The 24,297-nt window shown below is 63.9% G+C and overlaps 4 protein-coding genes across 6 annotated transcripts; 2 read left to right on the forward strand and 2 right to left on the reverse strand.

Annotated features, from left to right (window-relative positions):
- The first annotated feature begins 510 nt into the window (after positions 1–510).
- PITHD1 (PITH domain containing 1) lies at positions 511–3,088 on the forward strand. Its single transcript, XM_038160949.1, has 6 exons — positions 511–738; positions 1,610–1,653; positions 2,046–2,123; positions 2,283–2,387; positions 2,631–2,739; positions 2,816–3,088. Exons 1-6 carry the CDS (start codon positions 562–564, stop codon positions 2,915–2,917), a joined length of 615 nt encoding a protein of 204 aa, XP_038016877.1. The 5' UTR covers positions 511–561; the 3' UTR covers positions 2,918–3,088.
- A 134-nt stretch (positions 3,089–3,222) lies between these two features.
- On the forward strand, positions 3,223–11,515 carry LYPLA2 (lysophospholipase 2). Of its 2 annotated transcripts, none has more exons than XM_038160946.1 (10): positions 3,223–3,408; positions 5,675–5,778; positions 6,624–6,655; positions 7,308–7,373; positions 7,709–7,756; positions 7,931–8,001; positions 8,210–8,283; positions 8,391–8,492; positions 9,003–9,179; positions 9,908–11,515. In XM_038160946.1, exons 2-10 carry the CDS (start codon positions 5,701–5,703, stop codon positions 9,956–9,958), a joined length of 699 nt encoding a protein of 232 aa, XP_038016874.1. In that variant the 5' UTR covers positions 3,223–3,408; positions 5,675–5,700; the 3' UTR covers positions 9,959–11,515. The 2 variants fall into 2 exon arrangements, with proteins under 2 accessions (XP_038016874.1, XP_038016875.1); XM_038160947.1 differs by lacking the exon at positions 3,223–3,408 and adding an exon at positions 3,589–3,779.
- Positions 11,516–12,305: 790 nt separating this feature from the next.
- GALE (UDP-galactose-4-epimerase) lies at positions 12,306–15,850 on the reverse strand. Its single transcript, XM_038160945.1, has 11 exons — positions 15,758–15,850; positions 14,872–14,998; positions 14,685–14,800; positions 14,444–14,557; positions 14,176–14,352; positions 13,965–14,078; positions 13,818–13,884; positions 13,643–13,728; positions 13,454–13,531; positions 13,241–13,355; positions 12,306–13,164 (listed from the first exon to the last, which is right to left on the reverse strand). The coding sequence occupies exons 2-11, from the start codon at positions 14,990–14,992 to the stop codon at positions 13,109–13,111; spliced, it is 1,044 nt and encodes a 347-aa protein (XP_038016873.1). The 5' UTR covers positions 14,993–14,998; positions 15,758–15,850; the 3' UTR covers positions 12,306–13,108.
- Positions 15,851–17,449: 1,599 nt separating this feature from the next.
- HMGCL (3-hydroxy-3-methylglutaryl-CoA lyase) lies at positions 17,450–24,025 on the reverse strand. 2 transcript variants are annotated; one of them, XM_038160671.1, is made up of 9 exons: positions 23,874–24,025; positions 22,504–22,593; positions 22,207–22,314; positions 21,308–21,403; positions 20,229–20,377; positions 19,860–19,923; positions 18,948–19,136; positions 18,295–18,420; positions 17,450–18,003 (listed from the first exon to the last, which is right to left on the reverse strand). In XM_038160671.1, exons 1-9 carry the CDS (start codon positions 23,922–23,924, stop codon positions 17,902–17,904), a joined length of 975 nt encoding a protein of 324 aa, XP_038016599.1. In that variant the 5' UTR covers positions 23,925–24,025; the 3' UTR covers positions 17,450–17,901. The 2 variants fall into 2 exon arrangements, with proteins under 2 accessions (XP_038016599.1, XP_038016600.1); XM_038160672.1 differs by lacking the exon at positions 23,874–24,025 and adding an exon at positions 23,617–23,744.
- Between the last annotated feature and the right edge of the window lie 272 nt (positions 24,026–24,297).

Raw genomic sequence — 24,297 nt, forward strand, 5'->3', positions numbered from 1 at the left:
CTCGGAGGGTGATGCTCCGGTATCCCACTCCCGGTATCCCGCCGGGGGTGCTGCTTGGAACGATCCCCGTGGATAACAGCCCCGGAGCCTTTGCGGAAAAGCAGCAGATTCGCCATTCCCCGGGTGGGGTCGGGGCGGGACCACCGGGAACTCTCTCCGGGACCACCGGGCCCCCTCCCCGGGGCCGCCGGGACCACCGGGAACTCTCTCCGGGACCACCGGGCCCCCTCCCCGGGGCCGCCGGGACCACCGGGAACTCTCCCCGGGATCACCGGGACCACCGGGAACTCTCCCCGGGATCACCGGGCTGTTCACGGGCTCAGCACGTGCAGCGCCAGACCACGCCCACACAGGCGTGGCGACAACACAACGGACCAATCATCGCCCTGCATGGGCGTGTCTATGAGCACGAGGGCGTATCAAATTAATATATGCCATGACGTCAATAAGATGGGCGTGTCCTATTTTCCCCACGGGCGTGGTTTAGGTGACACCGGGGCGTGTCCCGGCGGCAGTGTGGGCGTGTCCCGCGGCCGCGCATGCGCGCGGGGCGGCGCGGCCATGGCGCACGGGCCCGGCCGGTGCCGCTGCTGCGGGGCGGAGGCGGCGGAGCGCGGCGCGGCCTGGGCGCTCTACCTGCGCATCGACCGGCAGCGCCTGCAGTGCCTCAACGAGCGCCGCGAGGGCTCCGGAGCCACCGTGTTCCGCCCCTGGGAGGAGCGCGGGGACCGCTCGCAGGTGGGACCGGGGGTGCACCGGGAAGCAGGGCGCGGAGGGGATCCTGCCCTCGGCTCGGCCACGGGAGGCACAGCCGAGTGCGGGCTCCGGGCCTCGGCCTCTCGGGACGGGAGGAGCTGCTGGAGGGGGCCAGCGGAGGCCACAGAGATGGTTTGGGGTGTGGAGCATCTCCCTGAGGAGGGGAGGCGGCGGGAGCGGGGCCTGGTCGGGCTGAGAGGGGACCCCATGAACCCATAAAATATCCCCAGGGTGTCAGAGGGGACCCCATGAACCCATAAAATGTTCCCAGGGTGTCAGAGGGGACCCCATGAACCCATAAAATGTCCCCAGGGTGTCAGGGGGACCCCATGAACCCATAAAATGTCCCCAGGGTGTCAGGGGGACCCCATGAACCCATAAAATGTCCCCAGGGTGTCAGGGGGACCCCATGAACCCATAAAATGTCCCCAGGGGTGTCCGATGACAGTGCCAGGCCCTGTTCAGGGACAGGACAATGAGTAAGGACATAAACTAAAGCACAACGAGTTCCACCTCAACGTGAGGAAGATCTTCTTTCCACGAGGGCGGCAGAGCCCTGGAACAGCTGCCAGGGAGGGCTGGGGCCTCCCTCTGTGGGGACATCCCAAAGCCACCGGGACGTGTCCCTGTGCCACCTGCTCCAGGTGACGCTGCCGGGCAGGGGCTGGGCTGGGACACCTGCAGAGGTCCCTTCCAATCCTAAACATTCTGGGATTGTGTGAGCAAGGTGCTGCGGGGCCTCCTGAACCCTGCAGGGGGGATCCCTCCAGCTGTCCCCACAGTCCCCCCTCTGTCCCCTGTGCTCCCCCTACACACCCCAAACCAGCCCTGACCTGCTCTTCTCTCTCCCCAGTTCGTGGAGAGCGATGATGACGAGGAGCTGCTCTTCAACATCCCGTGAGTTCTGTCCCCCAGCACCACCCTGGCTGGGGCAGGCTCCTTCCCCTGCCCTGGGGCTGAGCAGAGGACAGGGATGAGCTGCTCTGTGTGTGTGACAGGGCTCAGCAGCTCTGTGTGTGTGTCAGGGCTCAGCAGCTCTGTGTGTGTGTGACAGGGCTGGGCAGCTCTGTGTGTCTGGCAGGGCTCAGCAGCTCTCTCTGTGTGTCGGGCAGGGCTCAGCAGCTCTCTCTGTGTGTCGGGCAGGGCTCAGCAGCTCTCTCTGTGTGTCTGTCAGGGCTCAGCAGCTCTCTCTGTGTGTCGGGCAGGGCTCAGCAGCTCTCTCTGTGTGTCTGGGCAGCTCTCTCTGTGTGTCTGGCAGGGCTCAGCAGCTCTCTCTGTGTGTCTGGCAGGTTCACGGGCAGCGTGAAGCTGAAAGGAGTCATTGTGATGGGCGAGGATGACGGGACACACCCGGCTGAGATGAGGCTGTGAGTAAAAGCAGCTTCCCCTCCTCGCAGGGGCTCTGGCCGCCGCTGCTGAAGACAAAATAAATCCATTTCTGGGTGCAGAGCAACCTGCAGCGCTAATGGATGGGCTCCAATTAGCTGGGCTGCTGTTAATGACTCCCTGTCTGCTTGTCCTGCCAGGTTCAGGAACATTCCTCACATGTCCTTCGATGACACAGCCAAGGAACCCGAGCAGAGCTTCAGCCTGAGCCGGGATCCCCTGGGGGAGCTGGAGTATCCCACCAAGTACGGGCCACACCCTGGGGCTGGGGGCTCTCCTGCCTGCCAGAGGCTCTGCACAGGGGGATTTATCCTCCCCAGCTCTGTCCTGCCCTCTGAACCCTCCATCCCAGAGCCTGGGGCTGGCCGTGCCGGCAGCCCAGGAATTCTTGGGGTGCAGAATCATGCTGGTGTCCCGTCCCCTCTCGTGGCTGGGATCGGGGGAGCTGCAGGAGCAGCAGCTCTGGTCTCAGGGTGTGTTTCCCCCAGGATCGCCCGTTTCTCCAACGTTTACCACCTCTCCATGCACTTCCCAAAGAACTTCGGAGCCGAGACGACCAAGATTTTTTACATAGGCCTGAAAGGGGAGTGGACGGAGGTGAGAGGGAGCCCGGGGCGAGGGAGGGGCTGCAGTGCCGCTTCTCCCGGCTTTAAACGCTCCCCTCTCCACCCAGGCTCACCGCCACGAGGTCACCATCTGCAACTACGAAGCCTCGGCGAACCCGGCCGACCACAAGCTGGAACAGATCACCCCGCAGACTCACTTCATCTCCTGAGGGGAGCCTGCCCGGGGCAGGAACGGCTTCCCGGAGCACCGGAGCAGCTGCACGGCTGCGGGACGGACACGGCGGCGCGGTGCGGGGCGGCGGGGCCGCTCTGGACGCTCCACCGAGCCGCGTGCGGGGCCGCTACCGGCTGTGACCGACAATAAAACACGCTGCGGTGCAGAGCTGTGCGCTGTCCCTGAGTCGCGGCCCTCCCGTGAGCGCGGGTGGCACCGGCGCTGAGGCGGGGAGAGCGGCGGGGGCCCGTCCCCGTGAGCCGTGAGCCGGCGGGGGCGGGGCGCTGCGGGAAGGGCGGGTCGGGGGCGTGCCGCCGGTGATCCCTGAGGGCTCGGAGCGCGCTCCCGGTGCCCGTTTTCCATCATGGCCGCCCGCTCGCTGCCGGCGCCGCCGCGCTGCGTCACTTCCGCCGCGCTGCCGGAAGTTCCTGCGGGAGCGCGTCCGGGGGGAGCCGCGAGGAGCGCGCGCGCCGGGCCGCGGGAGAGGTGCGGGGAGGGGGGGGGCGGCACGTACCACCGGGGGGGGCGGGGGGGTGGGGAGCGCAACCGGGCAGCGGCGCGGCGGGGGGAACGTACCACTGCTGCGGGAGGCGGGGGGGGGGAATTCCGTGAGGGCCGCGGGGATGGAGGGGGGGCGGCGGGGCCTTTAACGGGGATTAACGGGGAGAGGGGCGGCGGAGGCCCTCGGGAGGGTCCCGGTGCGAGTCCCCGGGGATTCGCAGCCTGTAGGGACCACGCAGAGCCCCGGTTGTGGCGGAAAAGCGGCGTGGGGATCCCGCCTCCATCCGCTTCCCTCAGCCCCCCGCTGGATGCCGCTCCCTGCGGGGCCGCGGGCCCGGGGCAGAGGCTGAGGCACGGTAATTAATGCTAATTAATGCTAATTAACGCCTGGTGGACGCGGCCGGTGTCGCTGGTGGGTGCCACACGGCGGATTCGGACCCAAATTCCTCTGCTGGTTCTCTTGGTGCCTTTATGGGCACATCTGAGGGGGCTCATCCTGGGGGTCCCGTTGTGTTCCCTCCAGGAGCGGGGCACGAATTCCCAGGAGGAATTCTGGGGCTCCCAGGAGAAATTTTGGGATTCCCAGGGGGAATGTTTGGGGCTCCCAGGCGGAATTTTGGGTCTCCCAGGAGAAATTTTGGGATTCCTGGGAGGAATTCTGGGGCTCCCAGGAGGAATTTTGGGATTCCCAGGCAGAATTTTGAGATTACCAGGAGGAATGTTTGGGGCTCCCAGGAGAAATTTTGGGATTCCCAGGCGGAGTTTTGGGGCTCCCAGGAGGAATTTTGAGATTCCCGGGAGGAATTTTGGGATTCCCAGCAGGAACGTTCGGGGCAGCTCCGAGCATCCCAAGTTCCCCCGGAGCCTCCCCAGTCCCGTCGCTGCCCCTGCCTCTCCCCGTGTCTCCCTGCCGCGGTTCTTGGCAGGCCTGCTGTCTCTCCTGGCTGTTTGTTTCCCCCCGGATGCACGCTCCGTGTGTCAGAGCCGGGCAGCTGCTCTGCTCCCGGTGTTTTATTTGAGCGGGGAAGCTGCTGACAGCAGTGGGTGGAACGAGTCGGGCAGGTCTCGGCCGGGCTGGCGGACAGAGCAGGCTGTTTCTTTCTCCTGGGTAAGGCTGGCTGCCGGCGCCCCGGGATTTTGGGAGGGTTTGGGGTGATCTGTGTGGCCCCGACCCGCTGGGGGTGGTGCTGCTGTGGGAGGTGAAGCTGGGCAGAGTGTGGAGGGGGAGGAAAGGCCTCCCCAGGGGCAGCTCTGGGACGGGGACAGGACCTTGGGAGAGGCTGGAGCTGTGCCAGGGGAGGTTTAGGTTGGATTTCAGGGAAAGGTTTTTCCTCAGAGGGTGCTGGCAGTGCCCAGGCTCCCCAGGGAATGGGCACGGCCCGAGGCTGCCAGAGCCCCAGGAGGGTTTGGACACCGCTCCAGGGGTGCCCAGGGTGGGTTGCTGGGGGGTCTGGGCAGGGCCTGGCATTGGATGGATGATCCTTCATCCCTTCCAGCCCGGGATGTTCTGTGGCTGTGCTCCGGAGGCTGATCCTGTTCCCGGGGGATAAAGGCAGTGCCCTGAGCAGGCTGATCTCATTAGTGCTGGGGGTCAGGGCAGCCCTGTGGGGAGCTGGGTTTGTGATGCAGGGCAGCAAACACCGTGGGCTGCTGTGCCTGAAGGCTGGGCACTGCCAGCTCTGTGGGATCTGACAGGTGACAGGACAGCAGCGGTGCCCTGCCTGCTGCCCCGGGGAGCCACAGGGTGTCTTCCATCACCGGGGGGCTCAGACCAGCTCCCAGTGCTCCGGTTCATCCTAAAAACCCCATAAAGCAGGGCTGGACCTTTATAGGCACAGCAGAGCCCGTGCTGCTGCGTGCCGAGGGTTTCCTGCTTCCTGGTCAGAGCAGATGTGGGTCAGGCTGCTGCACTGCTCGGGGGAGGAATGAGGGTGAGGGGCTGCAGGGGGTGAGGGGCTGCAGGGATGAAGGGCTGCAGGGATGAAGGGGTGCTGAGGCTGTGCTGCCCGGCCGCCCTCTGCCCACAGCAGTGCAGCCACAGGAATAACTTTGCCTCTGAGGTGTAATTTCCAGGCTAATTTTAACACTTCCAGCGCCCCACGCGGGGAGCACTGGCTGCTCCTGGGTGTTCCACCATCACAGCCTTCGCCTGCTCTCTCATTTCCCCCCGGCCCGCTGCTGCTGTGGGTGAAGCAGCTGCGGCAGGGGGGGCTCCAGGTTTGTTTTCCTGCCTCACGGCCGTGTCCCGCAGGTGCCAGTGTCGACCCCTCTCGGTGTATGTGTGGTAACAACATGTCTGTCCCCCTCCTCGCCGACGCTGTCACCGTGTCAGGGGCAGAGCGGGAGACCGCCGCGGTAAGGGCTGCCCCTCCCTCCTTCCCTCCTTCCTTCCCTCCTTCCCTCCCTCCTTCCTTCCCTCCTTCCCCCCCTCCTTCCCCTGCTGCTCCCCGTGGAAAGCAGAGCTGCTTGCACGAGCTCCAGCATGGCAGGGCCAGCAAGGGCTCTGCGCTCTCCTTGGGCTGGGCTGTCTGCTCCAGGGTGAGAGCTCAGCTTGTCGAGGCAGTGGGGCTTAGGGCTGATTGGGCTGTTTAAGATTTTAAAAGCAAATCTCCCGAAGGAACCCCCCCAGTCCTTCCCTGGGGTCTGCAGGCTGCCTTCCCTCTGCTCCCCAAGGCTTGGGGGGTGCTGGAGCCCCAGATGAAAAGCCTGTGCAGGTGGATTTGTGAGTCCTTGGTGAAACAGGGAAGGAATTCCTCCCTGGGAGGGTGGGCAGGCCCTGGCACGGGGTGCCCCTGGATCCCTGGCAGTGCCCCAGGCCAGGCTGGATGGGGCTTAGAGCAGCTGGGACAGTGGGAGGTGTCCCTGCCATGGCAAGGGTGGCACTGGGTGGGCTCTAAGACCCCTTCCAGCCCATTCTGGGTTTCAGGCTGGGCCTCTGCTCTGGCGCCGCTCCTGGTGGGATGATCTGTCACTCCTTGTCCCTCTGCTGTGCAGAGGAGTTGGGACCTGCCCGTGGCAGTTCTGTGGCAGGATGACACCACAACCCCGACCCACCCATCCGCCGTGCCCCACGCTAATTTGAGACTGCTCCAGTTGGTGACTAAGTGTCCATTTGCCACCTCCCTGCCAGCCCAGCCCAGCCCGGCCCTGCCCCCTGTGACTCCCACAGCAGCTAATTCCCTTCCTTCTGTGTTTAACAGGTCATTTTCCTCCATGGCCTTGGTGACACGGGGTGAGTGTCCCTGGAGCTGCTCTGGCTGGCGTGTGTGGTGTGCCAGATGCAGATCCCAGCCTCTTGCTGCTGCTTTCCCTCGGGGCATCTCCAGGATTGGTGTGGGGCTTTGGGCTGGGGTCTGCAGCCGTTCCTGCACCAGCCTGGCAGGGAGAGGCAGGGAATTGCTGCTGGCAGCTGTCTGCTCTTGAATATTTATGATCCCAGCAGCCTGGCAGCCCCCCACCTCCCCCCGCGGGTGGATTTTGTGCTGCCTTGGGGGATTGCTGATAAGCACTGCTGATAAGCACTGCGGCTTTTCCAGGCCTCGGCAGGGCTGGGCTGGGCCTGCACCAGGGCATCTCTGCTCTGCAAGGCCACCTCGGGGTCCCGTGGTGGTGACAAAGGGCTCCTCCCTGCCCAGGAGATTCCCCCCTCTCCCTGCCCAGGAGATTCCCCCCTCTCCCTGCCCAGGAGATTCCCCCCTCCCTGCCCTCCCTGCCTGCAGCCCTGGGGCTTTGTGTGCTCCCCTCAGATGGGATCAGTGCTGGGGGGGCTTCACGGGGGGTTTGGGCTGATGGGGTGGGTAAATAAGTTCAGGGGAGGGGTTGGGGGCAGCAGCTTTGGGAAGGTCGCTCGGACAAGCCTTGGCTCATCTCCTGTCCCTCCCCAGGCACAGCTGGGCCGATGCTCTCTCCTCCATCCGCCTCCCCTACGTGAAGTACATCTGCCCTCACGCGTGAGTGCTGCCCTGGGGGCTTCTTGGGGGCTTCTGGGGGGCTCTGAGGCTGCCAAGGCTGCTGAGGGGGACCTGAGCCCAGCAGGGCTGCCCAGCCAGGCTGGCTCTGCTGCCATGCTCAGCTCAGAGCTGCTCCCACTGAGCGAGCAGCACCAGAGGCTCTTCTCCTTCCCTTCCTGTCTTGTTTATCCCTGCTGGCTGCAGGGAAAGACAAAAGCTCTGGGGCTCCCTTGTATCCCCGGGCAGGCAGGAGGGGCTCAGCAGGAAGGGGAGAGGTGTCACTCCTCCTGCTCCCCTCAGACTTGAGCTCAACCACCCACAACGTTCCTCCGCAGGCCCCGGATCCCGGTGACCCTCAACATGAAGATGGTCATGCCCTCCTGGTCAGTGCTTTGGGGGACAGGGCTGGGTGGGGCCTTTTCTGGGGAGCGAGAGGGATGGGGGGACAAAATCCACTGCCCTGTGGGGGCCAGGGAAGGGCAGAGCCCCCCCAGCTCCTGCCTCCCCACACTCGGGGTGCTGGGACAGGTTTTGGCTGACCCTGCTGCTTCCCCCAGGTTTGACCTGATGGGATTGACTCCGGATGCGCCTGAGGATGAAGCTGGGATCAAGAAAGCTGCAGAAAACAGTAAGGAGCTCCGTGAGGGGAGTGCTGCCTGCTGTGTGCCTCTCCCTTGCTGTGACCGGAGCGGGTGTCTTCCTTCCACCTCTCCTTTGTTTCTGCTGGCCTGTGATCCCAGCAAACTTTCCCCCGACCTCTCTGGCACCCGAAGCGTGGGGTAATGCTTTTCAGCCCTTCTCCCCTTCCACTGACCCATTTCTCCATCTCCTTCCAGTTAAAGCAATCATTGAGCACGAGATGAAGAACGGGATCCCCCCCAACCGCATCATCCTGGGGGGCTTCTCACAGGTGAGGCTCCCCAATTCCTGCTCCCCCTGTCCCGGGGGGGTGAGCTGGGCCTGAGGGTGTCCCTGCATCCCCCGTGGCTCCTCAGTGACTGCTGTTCCCCCCTGCAGGGCGGTGCCTTGTCGCTGTACACGGCTCTCACCTGCCAGCACCAGCTGGCCGGGATCGTGGCGCTCAGCTGCTGGCTCCCGCTGCACAAGGCCTTCCCACAGGTACCCGGGCGTGGGGCTGCTCCCCTGCAGCTCTCCCTCACCAGGAGGGGATCTGCTGGGTTGTGTTGGGGACACAAAGCCTGTTGTGAGATTTGCAGGGTCCCAGGATGAGGGAAGAGATGAGAATCTGGACTCCATGTTTCAGAAGGCTGATTTATTATATTATGATATATATTATATTAAATTGCTGTATTAAAACTACGCTAATAGAGAGAAAGGATTCATCAAGAAGCAAAACAAAAACAGAAAAAAACAAAAGCTTTTAACTGACCAGAGAGTCTGAGCCAGCTGCATCCTTGATTGGTCATTAATTAAAACACCTCCCATGGACCAATCAAGGAAGCCCCTGTTGCATCCCACAGCAGCAGAGAGTTATTCTTTCCATTTCTTTCCTGAGGCTCCTCAGCTTCTCAGGAGAAAAAAATCCTAGCAAAAGGATTTTCATACAATATGTCTGTGACACCTGCCCTATTGGTGTCCCCTCACCTGAGTGTCCCCTCCGTGTGGCAGGCGGCGAACAACGGCGTCAACAAGGACATTGCCATCCTGCAGTGCCACGGGGAGATGGATCCCATGATCCCCGTGCGCTTCGGGGCCCTCACTGCCGAGAAGCTCAAGTCTGTGGTCACCCCCACCAAGGTGCAGTTCAAAACCTACCCTGGAGTGATGCACAGTTCCTGTCCTCAGGTCAGTGGAGGGACGGGGTGGCACCCCCTGGGTGGTGATCAGTGATGGGCCCAGGGGAACGGCCTGGAGCTGTGCCAGGGGAGGGCTGGCGTGGATTTCATGGCAAGGTTCTTCCCCCACAGGGTGCTGGCACTTCCCGGGCTCCCCAGGGAATGGGCACGGCCCCAAGGCTGCCAGAGCTCCAGGATTGGACTGCCAGGGATGCCCAGGGTGGGATTGTTGGGGGGTCTGGGCAGGGCTGGGCTGTGGATCCTTGTGGATCCCTTCCCTTTGGGATCTTTGGGACCAGCCACTGCACTGCAGCCTGGCAGGGCGGGGAACACATGGGATACATTTGTTCCCAACTTGCTCCAGGAGGCTACAGAGCCCTTGTGCCTCATCCCGGCCCTGGGGGAGGCTGCGGGGCCCCGAGCCCCGTTCCGGGGGCCCAGCCTGGCCCTGGGGGAGGTGCAGAGCCCCCAGCCCCGTTTTGGGGGCCCAGCCCGGCCCTGGGGGAGGTGCAGAGCCCCCAGCCCTGTTTTGGGGGCCCTGCCTGGCCCTGGGGAGGTGCAGAGCCCCCAGCCCCGTTCCGGGGGCCCAGCCCGGCCCTGGGGGAGGTGCAGAGCCCCCAGCCCTGTTTTGGGGGCCCTGCCCGGCCCTGGGGGAAGTGCAGAGCCCCCAGCCCCGTTCCGGGGGCCCAGCCCGGCCCCGGGGCAGCCCCGGTGTGACGGGCCGTGCGCCGCCCGCAGGAGATGATGGCGGTCAAGGAGTTCATCGAGAAGCTGCTGCCCCGGATCTGAGCCGAGCCCCTCGGGACTGTCGCAGGGGAGGGTGCCGAGGTCACCGCCGCCCGTCTGTCCCTGTGACCCGCCCGCTGCGAACGGAAGCCATGGCCCCCCCAGCGCACCTCCCGCCACACCCAGCCGTGCCCGCGTCCTCGCCCCGCGTCCCCTCCGGCCGGGGGCGCCCGGCTGTCCCGCTGCTCCCGGAGCCCACTCCGGAGCTGGCTGAGGCGAGCCTGGGAGCGGCCTTTTCCCTCCTGCTCCGGCTCCGAGCGGTTCCCGGGGGAAGGTCACCGTCCCCTCGGCCTCCCGCGGGGCTGGCACGGCGCGGGTGAGGTTTTCCTGTTGGGTTTGGGGTTTTTGTACCAGTATTAGGGCCGGGACGTGCCCGGCTGCGGTGGGAGGAGCGCGACGGGGCTGGGGCGCCCCTGGGGCTCGGGGCTCTGCCCTCGGTGGCCGCTCTCGGCCTCCGCTCGGGCGGCTCACGGGTTTTCAGTCGGAGCTCAGGAACCCGGGACTCCCCTGCGGACGCCTGCCCTGGGCTGGCACCGCCAAAGGCTGCCCGGGGCCGGAGGGAGGGTCAGTGCAGCTCCCGCACCTCCCGCACGGCCCCGCCTGTCACACACGCACACTCCCCAAAGCCACGGCCCTGGGGCAGCTCTGCTCTCCTGAGATAATCACCTCCTTCCTCCTGCTCCTCCTCCTCCTCCTCTTGTTGCTTTTACAATCTCCATCCCAGAGGCATCTCCCCCCTCTCCCAGCCCAGCTCTGCACCCCCGGAGCCCCAAAGCTTCGTTTACACTCACGGAGCCACCGGCCCCGTCTTCAATGTCCTCTCTTGCTGCTACTTGTCCTTCCCTTTGGACTTGGGCTGCCTCGGGGAGGGGGAGGTCCCTGGAGCCCGGCTTTGGCTCCTGGTGCAGCTGGAAGGAGCAGCTTTGCTCCCAGCCATCCTCTGAGCCCGGGAGCTGCTGTGCCGCACCCTCTGTGCCCCCGGGGGTCTCCCTGCTCCCCGGGACTGGGGCCTCCTGCCCCCCTCCGTGTACAATCACCTGTGGCTTGTCCCCTCCCGACTGCTGGCATCGTGCTGGGGCCCCGAATGTCTCCTGTGGGGGGGCTCCTGGCTGACCCTCCCCTCCCACAGGGCGCAGGGCAGCGGCTGTGGAGCAGCTCTGCCCTCACCCCCTCTTCCCCTGGGCTGAGCCCCCACCCGGGGCTGATCCTGGCTTTTAAAACACCCCCACATTCCCCTGGCCCCAGGGCTGGCCCTGCTCCCCCTGCCCTGCCCCAGGGAGCCGCTGGGTGCCCCGGGGCCAGCGAGGCAGGGGCTGCCCTGGGGGGCTCTGGGGGCTGCCCTGGGGGGGCTCAGCCCCAGCAGTTCTGCCCCAGCCCTGCCCTTCCTGCCCGGGCTGTGCAAAGCAATAACTGCCCTCTGGAGAGTGCACCGTGGGGCCCACCTGGCTGGGCTCTTGGCTTGGGATTTTCATTTTAGCTCCTTTTAGGAAGTGTGAAAGCAGCAGAGCTGCTGCTGGCACCAGGGGCAGCCCTGGGCTCTGCCCCTGCCCTGGGCTCTGCCCCTGCCCTGGGCTCTGCCCCTGCCCTGGGCTCTGCCCTGCTGGCTCTTCTATGCTGTGTTTTAATGCTGCTGTGCCCCCCCCCCCATGCCTGGCTGGGGTGCATGAGAGGGTGGCAGGGGTGGGATGGCAGCTCCCTGGGGGCACCAGGGGCTGGCAGGGGTGGGATGGCAGCTCCCTGGGGTCACCAGGGGCTGGCAGGGGTGGGATGGCAGCTCCCTGGGTCACCAGGGGCTGGCAGGGGTGGGATGGCAGCTCCCTGGGGGCACCAGGGGCTGGCAGGGGTGGGATGGCAGCTCCCTGGGGGCACCAAGGGCTGGTGCTGGACAGACTGACCTGTGTGACTGTGAACTGGAACCGTGTGCGATGGGGGCCCGGGCCCATCCCCCTGCAGAGCATTCCTGCTCACTCCCTGCCCGAGCAGTGCCGGGAACCCGGGAGGGAGAACGGCTTCTCTCCATTCCTCAATACAGCTTTGGGTTTTTTCTTCTGGTTGTTTTTTGGTTTTTTGGGTTTTTTTTTCTTTTGGGATTTTTTGGGGTTTTTTTGTTGTCGTTTTTCTTCTCTCTCTTGTCTTCCTTGTACATGTTTGGGGTTTTTTTTGTGTGTGTGCGTGCGTTCCACAGAGAATCAAGGTGAAATAAATCCTCAACTGATCCCGGAGCTGAGCTGGCGTCATCCCCGGCCAGGCAGGAGGGGAGATTTGGGGGGGAATGGGGTTCCACGAGGCCCCAAGGTGCCATTTTTAGGGGCAGCGGCTCTGGCTGAGGGAAAGCAAAACAAAGCTGCCACTTAAAAAGTAGGAAAGTTTATTTTAAAAACAAATCAAAAGCTCAATTCATAATTTAGGAGCTTAAGTTATTCATCCAGCTGACAGCAGACGGGGCCGGCTGCGTCATCCCTGCCCTGGGAGCTGCCAGGAATAAATAGGAGCAGTGTGGGACAGGAGCAGAGCTGGCTCCTGGGCAGCCTTTGGCCACGGGCTCTGGGGAGTGGCTGTGGGCAGCCAGGCCAGGCTGGCACAGCCCTGGGCAGGGGCTTCTCCAGCTCAGCAGGAGAGGGAAGATGAGATTTGGTCCCCAAAACCATGCTGGGTAGGGAAAAGAGGGAGGGGAGGAAGCCTTGGAATGTGACTGGTCCCTGTGGGAGGTTCCCGGTGCCTTCTCTGTGCCAGGGCCGGGGCAGAGGGGCCTTGGGGCACGTGGGGCAGGAGGGAACAGTGGCTCTGCTGCAGTTTGGGCTCAGCAGGACTCTGCTCCCCACTGCTGGGTGCCCAGGGCACAGGGAGGGCCCAGCAGCTCCCAGCCCGGGCTGGCTGCAGCCCCTGGGCATTCCCACAGGGGTTCCATGCCCGGGGTGCCAAACCAGGCCCTGGCTCTGGTCTCTGTTCGTCCTGGTTCTGCTCTGTGAGATGCAAGGACCTGGGGAATGAGGATGAGGAGGGAGGAGGCTGAGGATGCTCCAAGCCTTCCTGCCCCGTGCCAGAGGCAGGAGGGGGAGCTGGAAGTGCCCTCCCAGGATGGTGACAGCCCTCGGGGAAGGAGGCAGGGCTGGCTCAGAGCAGCCCCGGGCTCGGCCAGCCCGTGGCCACAGCTCAGTTCTTGCTGAAGCCCGTGGGGTTCTGCAGCTGCCACCGCCACAGGTCCTCACCTGGAACGGGAGAAGGGAGGTGAGGGAGGGCAGGGGGCCGGCGGTGCCCGCTGTGCCAGGGAGGGGATGCCCTTACACATCTTGTCCAGGCCAAAGGCAGCTTTCCAGCCCAGCTCCCGCTCGGCCAGCGCGGGGTCAGCGTAGCAGGAGGCCACGTCCCCCTCCCGCCGGGCTGTGATCCGGTACTTGATCTGCAGGAGAGCAGCGCCGTGGGCTCGGGGGGCTCCCGGGGGGCTGAGGGGGAGCAGCTGCTGCCCCTGTGCCTGAGAGCCCGCATCTCTGCCCTTACCTCCCTCCCCGAGGCTTTCTCCATAGCACGGACCATCTGCAGCACGGAGTAGCCGGTGCCTGTGCCCAGGTTGTAGATCTGGGAGGAAGATAAAGGACAGGGATCGAGGGAAGAAGGGCCAGGCTCCCCTCCAGCCCCCACTGGCCCCCCCACACCCCCCCAGGGCTGGCAGCACCCCGAGGTTGGTACCTTGCAGCCGCAGTTCTCCTTGAGCTTCTTCAGAGCAGCGATGTGGCCCTTGGCCAGGTCCACCACGTGGATGTAATCCCTGACTCCTGCGGGGACACGGAGGGTGAGTGCAGGGCCAGGGGTCTGGGAATCCCAAATTCCCCCAGTCCCAAATGCCCCCCGTGCCGTGACGCACCCGTTCCATCGTCCGTCTTGTAGTCGTTCCCAAAGACGCTCAGGAATTCCCGGCGTCCCACTGCCACCTGCACAGAAGGACAGCCCCATGGAGCCCCGGCAGCCCGTGTCCCCTCCCTGTGACCCCTGAGGGCCGTGGGGGCCCTACCTGAGCCACGTAGGGCATGAGGTTGTTGGGGATGCCCTGAGGGTCCTCCCCGATCATCCCCGACTCGTGGGCGCCGATGGGGTTGAAGTAGCGCAGCAGGACGGCGTTCCAGTCCTGGGGACACACGGACAGGGCCGCCCCGTCACCCCCGTGGGGACACGGCCGGTGTGGGGACACGGCCGGGCTGCAGCCCCGCGGGGCAGCTCCTCACCCTCTCTGCCCTGCAGAGATCCCGGATCATCTCCTCGATGAAGAACTTGGATTTGCCGTAGGGGTTGGTGCAGCCCCCGACCGGGTGCTTCTCGTCCAGGGGGAGGTACTTGGGGTCCCCGTAGACGGTGGCCGAGCTGCTGAACACGATGTTCCTCACGCCGTGAGCCTTCATGGTCTGGGAGGGGCAACGGGCAGCACTGATCCGGCTCTGTGCCCCGTGCCAGCCCCCAGGGGAGCAGCCCGGGATCACTGCCGGCCCCTCTCACCTCCAGCAGCCCGATGGTCCCGGTGAGGTTCACTCTGTAATATTCCAGAGGCTTCTGCACCGACTCCCCCACGGCCTTGAGCCCCGCAAAGTGCATCACGGCCGAGAAACGGTGCTGAGGGGGGCAACGGGCCGGGGCTCAGAGCCACGGCAGCAGGATCCCCCCGAGCTCCGGCGGCCAGGGACCCAGCCCTGCCGGGGACCCCGGGAGCCGCCCCGGGCACTGCAGCTCCCGCTCTCACCTTCCTGAAGAGCTCCCGGAGCGCCGCCTGGTCCGTGATGTCGAGCTCCTGGAAGAGCACGGGCCGCTGCGCGATCTCCTGCACCCGCCGGAGGCTCTCGGGGAGCTCCTCGGAGCCTGGGGATGGAGGGGAGTGAGGGGGCGCCGGAGCCGGGCCCGGGGACGGGGCCGGGACGGGGCTGCCGTACCTCGGATGGCGTTGTGGAAGTTGTCGATGACCACGGGGACGTAGCCCGCCTGCAGCAGCTCCAGCACGCAGTGGCTGCCGATGTAGCCGGCGCCGCCCGTCACCAGGATGGTCTCTGCCATGGCTTCCTGCGGGGAGAGCGCAGAGCCGCGGCTGGGCACGGCACGGCACGGCCTGGCACGGCACAGCCTGGCACGGCACGGCACGGCACGGCACAGCCTGGCACGGCACGGCACGGCACGGCACAGCCTGGCACGGCACGGCTGGGCACGGCACGGCACAGCCTGGCACGGCACGGCCCGGCCCGGCCGGTCCTGCCCGAGGGACGGGCGGGGCAGCGCCGGTCACACCTCCCGGACACGGAGGTGCCACATCCCGGAGACGAGCCCCGGTTCTTCCTGTTGAACCCAGCCCCGGCTTCACCCGCACCCCTCAGGGCAGCGGTTCTCGCTGTTAATTAACGAACTAATCCATTAATTAATCGCGAGGGGTGTCTCCGCAGGGGTACCGGCTCTGCCCTTCAGCCGTTCCCTGGCTCCCAGCCTCCCTCCCCGGGCCGGCCCCTCCGCTGGCCGGGCTCGGGGACAGCCAGCGACACCCGCGGGACCCCCGGCCCGGCCAGGACCCGAACCGGGAGCTGCGGCCCCAAACTCCCGGGCCCGGTGAACGGTAGAACCAGCGCGGATTTCGGCCGGGAGCGGGACAGGCCCGGGGGGAGCCGAGGGGTCCCGGCGCCGAAACCCGGGGACCGGAATGACTGCAGAGCCCCGGGCTGCCCCAAGCCGCGGGGGGTGCGGCTGTCCCTGCCAGAGGAAGCGGGGCAGGGCAGCACGCCCGTTCTCCTGCCCGTTTTCCCCCGGTTCCCCCCGGTTCCCCCGGTCTCTCACCCGCCGCCGCCGCCGCCGCTCCCGCTCAGCCCCGTGAGGGGCGCGCGGCCCCTTTAAGGCCGGGCCTTGGCCCCGCCCCCCCGCGCCACGCGCGCGGCTCCTCCATGGAAACGTGTCAGGGCTACGGGGCGGCAGCGGGGACAAAACACCGCGGGGGACGGGGCCAGCGCGGGGAGCCGCAGCGCCTCCTGGCGGCGGGAGGAGGCCATCGCCCCAAAACCCCGAATTCTTGCCCCAAAACCCCAATTCATTGCCCCAAAACCCCAATTCATTGCCCCAAACCCCAGTTCATATCCCCAAACCCCAGTTCATTGCCCCAAAACCCCAATTCATTGCCCCAAACCCCAATTCATTGCCCCAAAACCCCAGTTCATTGCCCCAAAACCCCAATTCATTGCCCCAAAACCCCAGTTCATTGCCCCAAAACCCCAATTCATTGCCCCAAAACCCCAATTCATTGCCCCAAACCCCAATTCATTGCCCCAAACCCCAGTTCATTGCCCCAAACCCCAATTCATTGCCCCAAACCCCAATTCATTGCCCCAAACCCCAGTTCATTGCCCCAAACCCCAGTTCATTGCCCCAAAACCCAATTCATTGCCCCAAACCCCAATTCATTGCCCCAAACCCCAATTCATTGCCCCAAACCCCAGTTCATTGCCCCAAAACCCCAGTTCATTGCCCCAAACCCCAATTCATTGCCCCAAAACCCCAATTCATTGCCCCAAAACCCCAATTCATTGCCCCAAACCCCAATTCATTGCCCCAAACCCCAATTCATTGCCCCAAACCCCAGTTCATATCCCCAAACCCCAATTCATTGCCCCAAAACCCCAATTCATTGCCCCAAAACCCCAATTCATTGCCCCAAACCCCAATTCATTGCCCCAAAACCCCAATTCATTGCCCCAAACCCCAATTCATTGCCCAAACCCCAATTCATTGCCCCAAAACCCCAGTTCATATCCCCAAACCCCAATTCATTGCCCCAAAACCCCCAATTCATTGCCCCAAAACCCCAATTCATTGCCCCAAACCCCAGTTCATTGCCCCAAAACCCCAATTCATTGCCCCAAACCCCCAATTCATTGCCCCGAAACCCCAATTCATTGCCCCAAACCCCAATTCATTGCCCCAAAACCCCAGTTCATTGCCCCAAAACCCCAATTCATTGCCCCAAACCCCCAATTCATTGCCCCAAAACCCCAATTCATTGCCCCAAACCCCCAATTCATTGCCCCGAAACCCCAATTCATTGCCCCAAAACCCCAATTCATTGCCCCGAAACCCCAATTCATTGCCCTAAAACCCCAGTTCATTGCCCCAAAACCCCAGTTCATTGCCCCATTCCGCCTCATTTCTGCGGCGTGCATTAGGGGGGTTTGGTAACTGCTCCAGTTCATTGAAGTCCTGTGGAGGGGAGGCACACGCAGCCTCACAGCTGCCCTGGCCCTCAAGGGACAAAGCTCCTGTGCCCTCCCCAGCCTCACAAACGAACTGCTCAATAAATTACTTCAGAAAGAAGAGTTGGGGGCAGTTCCCAAGGAGTTTCACACTCTCTGCTCTCAGCGTGGAAGGAATTCCTCACCCCCAGCCCACAACAGTGCAGAGTTTGCAGGTACAGGAGGCACTTGGACCCAAACCAGCAGCCAGAGCTCCTTCGTTGGCTCAGCCGAATGCAGTTTCCCACAGTTTCGACTATTAAATAATGTGTTTATTATCCTGGTGTGCCAGGGTATCTTACAACAGATACACCGTGCAGCAGCTCAGCCCTGCAGGCTGAGGGGGCCCCGGGGCAGCACCAGGGGAGGTTTGGGCTCAGCTTGTGGAGGGGAGAGGAAGAGGAAGGCAGGGCTCGGCTCTGACTGCACAAGCTGAGCTGGTCCCTGGCTCTGCAGGCAGGAGCTGCTCTGCTCAGGGCTCTCCTCTGCCCTCCACGGCCTCCCCTCTGCAAGGCACATGGGGACGGCCTCACGCTCCAACAGGACACAACAGGACAGGCTGTTCTCTCATCCTTCCCAATTCTGGTGGATTTTGGGCTTCCCCTCAACTGCTGAGCTGGGCAGGAGCTCAGAGAGCAGAGAGGAACCCCAGCCGGGGCTGGAGCCTCGGCTTCTTCACGCAAGGAGAGATCCCGCTCAGAGTCACAGTCTGCAGGAGGCCTGAGACACCTTGGAGTTGGTTTTTCTGTTCAGGGCGTTGCAGATGAAGGTGCCCGTGTCCATCAGCTTCTGGAGATCCACGCCCTGCGTGGCAGAGGCCCAGGAGGTGCCTTGAGGAACATCCCCCCCCATCCCAGGGTGCCCCCACCCCGTGCAGCCTGGCCTTGGCACTCCAGGGGCAGCCCCAGCTGCTCTGGGCACCTGTGCCAGGGCCTGCCCGCCCTCCCAGGGAACATTCCCCCTGATATCCCACCTGCCTGTGCCCTCTGTCAAGGGTGGGATATCAGGGAAAATATTGCCCCCCGTTGCCCCTGTCCTGCCAGCCCAGGCTCCTGCCCGAGCCCAGGCCCGGGCAGAGCCCGAGGTGCTGCTCACCGTGTGGATGCCCAGCCCGTGCAGCATGTACACCAGGTCCTCCGTGGCCACGTTCCCAGAGGCTCCCTGGGCATAGGGACACCCCCCGAGGCCAGCCACGGAGGCGTCCACCACGCTCACCCCCATCTGCAACAGAGCCGGGGGCAAACTCGCTCTGGGAGCACAAAACCTGCAATTCCCAGCCATTCCCAGCATTCCCTGCAATTCCCAGCAATTCCCAGCCATTCCCAGCAATTCCCTGCAATTCCCTGCAATTCCCAGCAATTCCCTGCAATTCCCAGCAATTCCCAGCAATTCCCTGCAATTCCCAGCAATTCCCTGCAATTCCCAGCCATTCCCAGCCATTCCCAGCAATTCCCTGCAATTCCCAGCCAGCCCCGAATCCCCAAGGAACGCTGCTCCCTTTGTGGGGAGCAATTCCCAGCCATTCCCAGCCATTCCCAGCCATTCCCAGCCAGCCCCGAATCCCCAGGGAACGCTGCTCCCTTTGTGTGGCTGCCCCAGCCCTGGAGGTGCCCCGGGCCAGGCTGGCCGGGGCTGGGAGCAGCCTGGGGACACTGGGACACGGGCAGGGCTGGGACAGGACGGGCTTTAAGGTGCTCCCAACGCCCCCAGCCCTGGCGGGAGCCCGGGATGCAGAGCAGGGATCCCACCTGCAGGGCCACCAGGATGTTGGCCAGGGCCTGCCCGTAGGTGTCGTGGCAGTGGACAGCCAGGGCCCCCACGGGCACCTCCTTCATCACCGCTGCCAGCATCTCCCTCATGCTGCCCGGGGTGCCCACGCCGATGGTGTCCCCCAGGGAGATCTCGTAGCACCCCATGGAGTACATCTTCTTGGAGACCTGGGCCACAGCCAGCACGGGCACTGAGAGGGCATCCTGCCCCGCCAGAGCTGAGCCCTGCTGCACCACAAACCCCTGGACACAACTCCCCCCCTGCCAGAGCTGAGCCCTGCTGCACCACAAACCCCTGGACACTCCTCCCCCACTCCCAGAGCTCATCCCTGCTGTACAAGAATTCCCTGGCCACTCCTCTCTGGGATTAAAAACCTGCAGGTGCCCAAATGTCCCTCACTTCCCCATTTCAGCTGGATTCAGCCTCTGAGAACCAGGATATTCCCTCATCTATCCCCCTTCTATCCTGGGTATTCCCTCATACATCCCCCTTATATCCTGGATATTCCCTCACATATCCCCTTATATCCTGGATATTCCCTCATATATCCCCTTCTATCCTGGATATTCCCTCACATATCCCCTCCTATCCTGGATATTCCCTCATATATCTCCTTCTATCCTGGATATTCCCTCATCTATCCCCCTTATATCCTGGATATTCCCTCATACATCCCCTTATATCCTTGATATTCCCTCATATACCCCCTTCTATCCTGGATATTCCCTCATACATCCCCCTTCTATCCTGGATATTCCCTCATATATCCCCTTATATCCTGGGTATTCCCTCACATATCCCCTCCTATCCTGGGTATTCCCCCGTGCCCCCTCACATCCCCCAGAATAAATCAGAGCCTCCTGGGAGCTCTGGCTGCATTTCTGACTCACCTCTGCAACTTTAGCTGCAGGGATCTTCCCTTCATAGGGACATCCGAGGACACAGGAAACGTATCTGTGGTTAAAAAAAAACCCAAACTTTTAGCTGGGGAAGGGCAGTGGGGTTCCAGCAGTCGGGATTTGTGCATCTTCCACGTCTGCAAGGTGGGAGATATGATTTTATATTCCAGTGGCCAGAGGTCACAGGATTTCACCACTTTCTTCCTCCACGGGTGTAAAGTTTGCCAAGATGAGCCCGCAGGGCTGCTGGGGTGTGATCTGTGCCCTGCCATGTGAGACGTCTGCCAGGAAAATCTGACCCCAAGCGCCTCTGGACGATTCCAGAATGAATGCGGGTGAATTCCAGCAGGCAGCCCTTACCCCCTGACTGGAATGCTGGCTTCCCTCGCTGCCCTCATGACCTCTTCAAACCTGCCCAGGCTCTCCTCGATGGAGCAGTTGATGTTTTTCTGGGTGAAGAGCTCAGATGCTGCCCCAAAGATCGACACCTCTTTGGCCCCTGCTGCCACCTGCAAACCAAAAACCCCAAACTGGAACCAGAGCACCGCTGAGGCTGGAAGAGACCCCTGAGACCAGCAGGTCCGAGCCCTACCCCAGCACTTCTTAAACCACAGCCAGGGGATTTTTCTTGTGAGAAACAGAGCCACAACTTCACCATTTCGTGGCCAAGAGTTAATTCAAGGGTTTCAGAGGCATCTCTTGGTAGGGATGCCTCAAAGCAGCCCCATAAACACCTCCCTTACAGAGGCTCTTCTGTTCCCAGATAAATCTGCCCTGCTTCTTTAGACTCGGAGGCCTTGGAGCTCTCCTCCTCCTCCTCAGCATCTCTGTGATCTCCAATCTCTGACTCCAGCTCTCACTTTAGAGAAGCATTTTCCCCCAGACAACCCAACCCTTCCCTCAGCTCATCCTGCAGCAAGACCACGGGGACGTGCCTGGGTTTGCCTTGGAAAGGGAGAAGGCAGGGGAGCAAAGGAGCAGGGGGGCTGCGAAGGCCCGTGGGGGTGTTGGGGTGCTGCCAGCCCCTACCCAAAGGCCAGTGGGGGTGTTGGGGTGCTGCCAGCCATGACCCAATGGCCCGTGGGGGTGTTGGGGTGCTGCCAGCCCTGACCCAAAGGCCCGTGAGGGTGTTGGGGTGCTGCCAGCCCCTACCCAAAGGCCCATGAGGGTGTTGGGGTGCTGCCAGCCCCTACCCAAAGGCCCATGAGGGTGTTGGGGTGCTGCCAGCCCCTACCCAAAGGCCCGTGGGGGTGTTGGGGTGCTGCCAGCCCTTACCCCATGGCCCGTGGGGGTGTTGGGGTGCTGCCAGCCCTTACCCAAAGGCCCGTGGGGGTGTTGGGGTGCTGCCAGCCCTTACCCCATGGCCCGTGGGGGTGTTGGGGTGCTGCCAGCCCTTACCCAAAGGCCCGTGGGGGTGTTGGGGTGCTGCCAGCCCTTACCGCTGCCTGGAAGCCCCTGAGGTTTGGGGTGAGCACGGGGTAACTGATGCCAGGTGATTTCTTGATGCCCTGCAGCACCTCGGTGTGATCAGCCATCTGCAAAGCAGCCAGCAACCCTGTGAGGGGCACAGCTGGCACTGCTGCCCGCCAGAAACCCCCACTGAGACCCTTCTTGAGAAGGAACAGGAACGGGGAGGATCAGAGCCCTGCAGACAAACAGAGCTGGAATGGGGAGGGATCAGAGCCCTGCAGACAGACAGAGCTGGAACGGGGAGGATCAGAGCTCTGCAGACAGACAGAGCTGGAACAGGGAGGATCAGAGCTCTGCAGACAGACAGAGCTGGAACAGGGAGGATCAGAGCCCTGCAGACAAACAGAGCTGGAATGGGGAGGGATCAGAGCCCTGCAGACAGACAGAGCTGGAACAGGGAGGATCAGAGCTCTGCAGACAGACAGAGCTGGAACAGGGAGGATCAGAGCCCTGCAGACAGACAGAGCTGGAACAGGGAGGATCAGAGCCCTGCAGACAAACAGAGCTGGAACGGGGAGGATCAGAGCTCTGCAGACAGACAGAGCTGGAACAGGGAGGATCAGAGCTCTGCAGACAGACAGAGCTGGAACAGGGAGGATCAGAGCTGGAACAGGGAGGATCAGAGCTCTGCAGACAGACAGAGCTGCAGCCGGGCAGGGCAGGGCTCCCCCAGCCAGGCCAAGGGGCACCCACAGCTCCCCGTGTGACCTGGCTGTGCCTCTGCTCTCTCCAGGCTCCCAAGGGAAGCTCTGGGATAGTTCAGCTCCTCTGCTGGTTCTTGCCCAGTCACAGGATTTGGGAGCCAGCAGAAGCACGGGATTGCTGGGCTTCCAGAGCACAGCACTGCACATCCTGCCCGAGCACTGACCTGAGGAACCCACTTGGGGGACACGAAGCTGGTGGCCTCTATGACCTGCAGCCCTGTCTCTGACAGCATGTTGATTAAATTTATCTTCACTGGGGTGGGCACAAGATTCTAAGAAGAAGAAAAGAAAAATGACCTAAAGTTATTATTATTTCCACAATCAACTCTTCCACCACTGAAAAAAAAAAAAAAAAAAGGCGAATTTTCAACATCAACAAAGCAGCACTTAAAGACAATCCGTCCCATCGGCGGCACGGGGGGCGTTTGGGGGACGGGGTTGGAGCCCGGCCCCGCCGCTACCTTCTCGTTCTGGAGCCCGTCGCGGGGTCCCACCTCCACCACCTTCACTCGCTTCGGGTACGCGCCGCTCGCCGCCGCAGCGGAGCTCACCTGGCACGGAGGGCAGGGTCAGCCGCGCCCCAGAGCCCCGGCCCCGTCCCGGTACCGATACCCCACCCCGGCCGCGTTTGGCCCCGTCCCGGTACCGATACCCCACCCCGGCCCCGTTTGGCTCTGTCCCGGTGCCCCCGGTCCTCTGTCCCGGTTCCGATCCCCCGCTCCCCGTGTCCAGCTGCCCTGTCCCGCTCCCCCTGTCCTGCTCCCGTGTCTCGCTGCCGTGTCCCTCTCCCGTGTCCCTCTCCCGTGTTCCTCTCCCCTATCCCGCTCCCGTGTCCCTCTCCCGTGTCCCTCTCCCGTGTCCCGTTCCCGTGTCCCGTTCCCGTGTCCCTCTCCCGTGTCCCGCTCCCCTGTCCCTCTCCCCTGTCCCTCTCCCGTGTCCCTCTCCCGTGTCCCGTTCCCGTGTCCCGTTCCCGTGTCCCTCTCCCGTGTCCCTCTCCCGTGTCCCGTTCCCGTGTCCCTCTCCCGTGTCCCGCTCCCCTGTCCCTCTCCCGTGTCCCTCTCCCGTGTCCCTCTCCCGTGTCCCTCTCCCGTGTCCCGCTCCCGTGTCCCGTTCCCGTGTCCCTCTCCCGTGTCCCGCTCCCCTGTCCCTCTCCCCTGTCCCTCTCCCGTGTCCCTCTCCCGTGTCCCGTTCCCGTGTCCCGTTCCCGTGTCCCTCTCCCGTGTCCCTCTCCCGTGTCCCGTTCCCGTGTCCCTCTCCCGTGTCCCGCTCCCCTGTCCCTCTCCCGTGTCCCTCTCCCGTGTCCCTCTCCCGTGTCCCTCTCCCGTGTCCCGTTCCCGTGTCCCGCTCCCGTGTCCCGCTCCCGTGTCCCGCTCCCGTGTCCCGTTCCCGTGTCCCGCTCCCGTGTCCCGTTCCCGTGTCCCTCTCCCGTGTCCCTCTCCCGTGTCCCGTTCCCGTGTCCCGTTCCCGTGTCCCTCTCCCCTGTCCCTCTCCCGTGTCCCGTTCCCGTGTCCCGCTCCCGTGTCCCGTTCCCGTGTCCCGTTCCCGTGTCCCGTTCCCGTGTCCCGCTCCCTCACGGGCCGCAGCGATCCCGCCCAGCGGGGCAGCAGCCGCCGCGCCGCCGCCATGTCCGCCGCGCCCACGTGACCGCGCACACCCCCGGCGCGTGACTCCGCCGGGGGGCGTGTCTCGGGGGCGTGTCTCAGTCGGTCACGTGACCGCACACACCCCCGCGGCCCCGGCGCCGCCGCCGCTCCGTCTCTCCCGTCCCCTCCGTCCCTCCGGTCCCTCCCGTCCCCTCCGTCCCTCGTCGCCGTCCGCAGCCGTCCCGCACCTGTCCCCAGGCGCCGTCCCGCGGCGCGCAGCCCGTGTCGCAGCGCGGCATCTTTCCCCGCGGCTCTGCCCGCCGGCGCGCCCGCCGCGCACTTATAGCGGCGGCTTTGCCGGTGCCCGGCGCGCCGAGTAAACACGGCGCTGTTTGCTCTGGGGCGGGCCCCGCTCCGCGCCAGGGGTCACCGGCGTGATGGGCTTGTGAGGCAAAGAGGCCATCGCTCCGTTGTCCCCGTTTGTCCCGGTTTTTTGTTTGTAAGGCGTCACCCCGCGCTGCGGTGCGCGGGTCCCGCACTCGCGGCCGGTGGATGTTCGTCACCCGAGTAACGGCGCCCGCGGCACCGGCTCCGCACGCGGCCCTGCTCCGGGGCTCTGCTCCGAGTGTCCCGGCAGGTTTTGCTGGGACAGGATCACAACACAGCCTGCAC

The sequence above is a fragment of the Motacilla alba genome, chromosome 23 (assembly GCF_015832195.1).
Source record: "Motacilla alba alba isolate MOTALB_02 chromosome 23, Motacilla_alba_V1.0_pri, whole genome shotgun sequence".
NCBI classification, from domain to species: domain Eukaryota; kingdom Metazoa; phylum Chordata; class Aves; order Passeriformes; family Motacillidae; genus Motacilla; species Motacilla alba.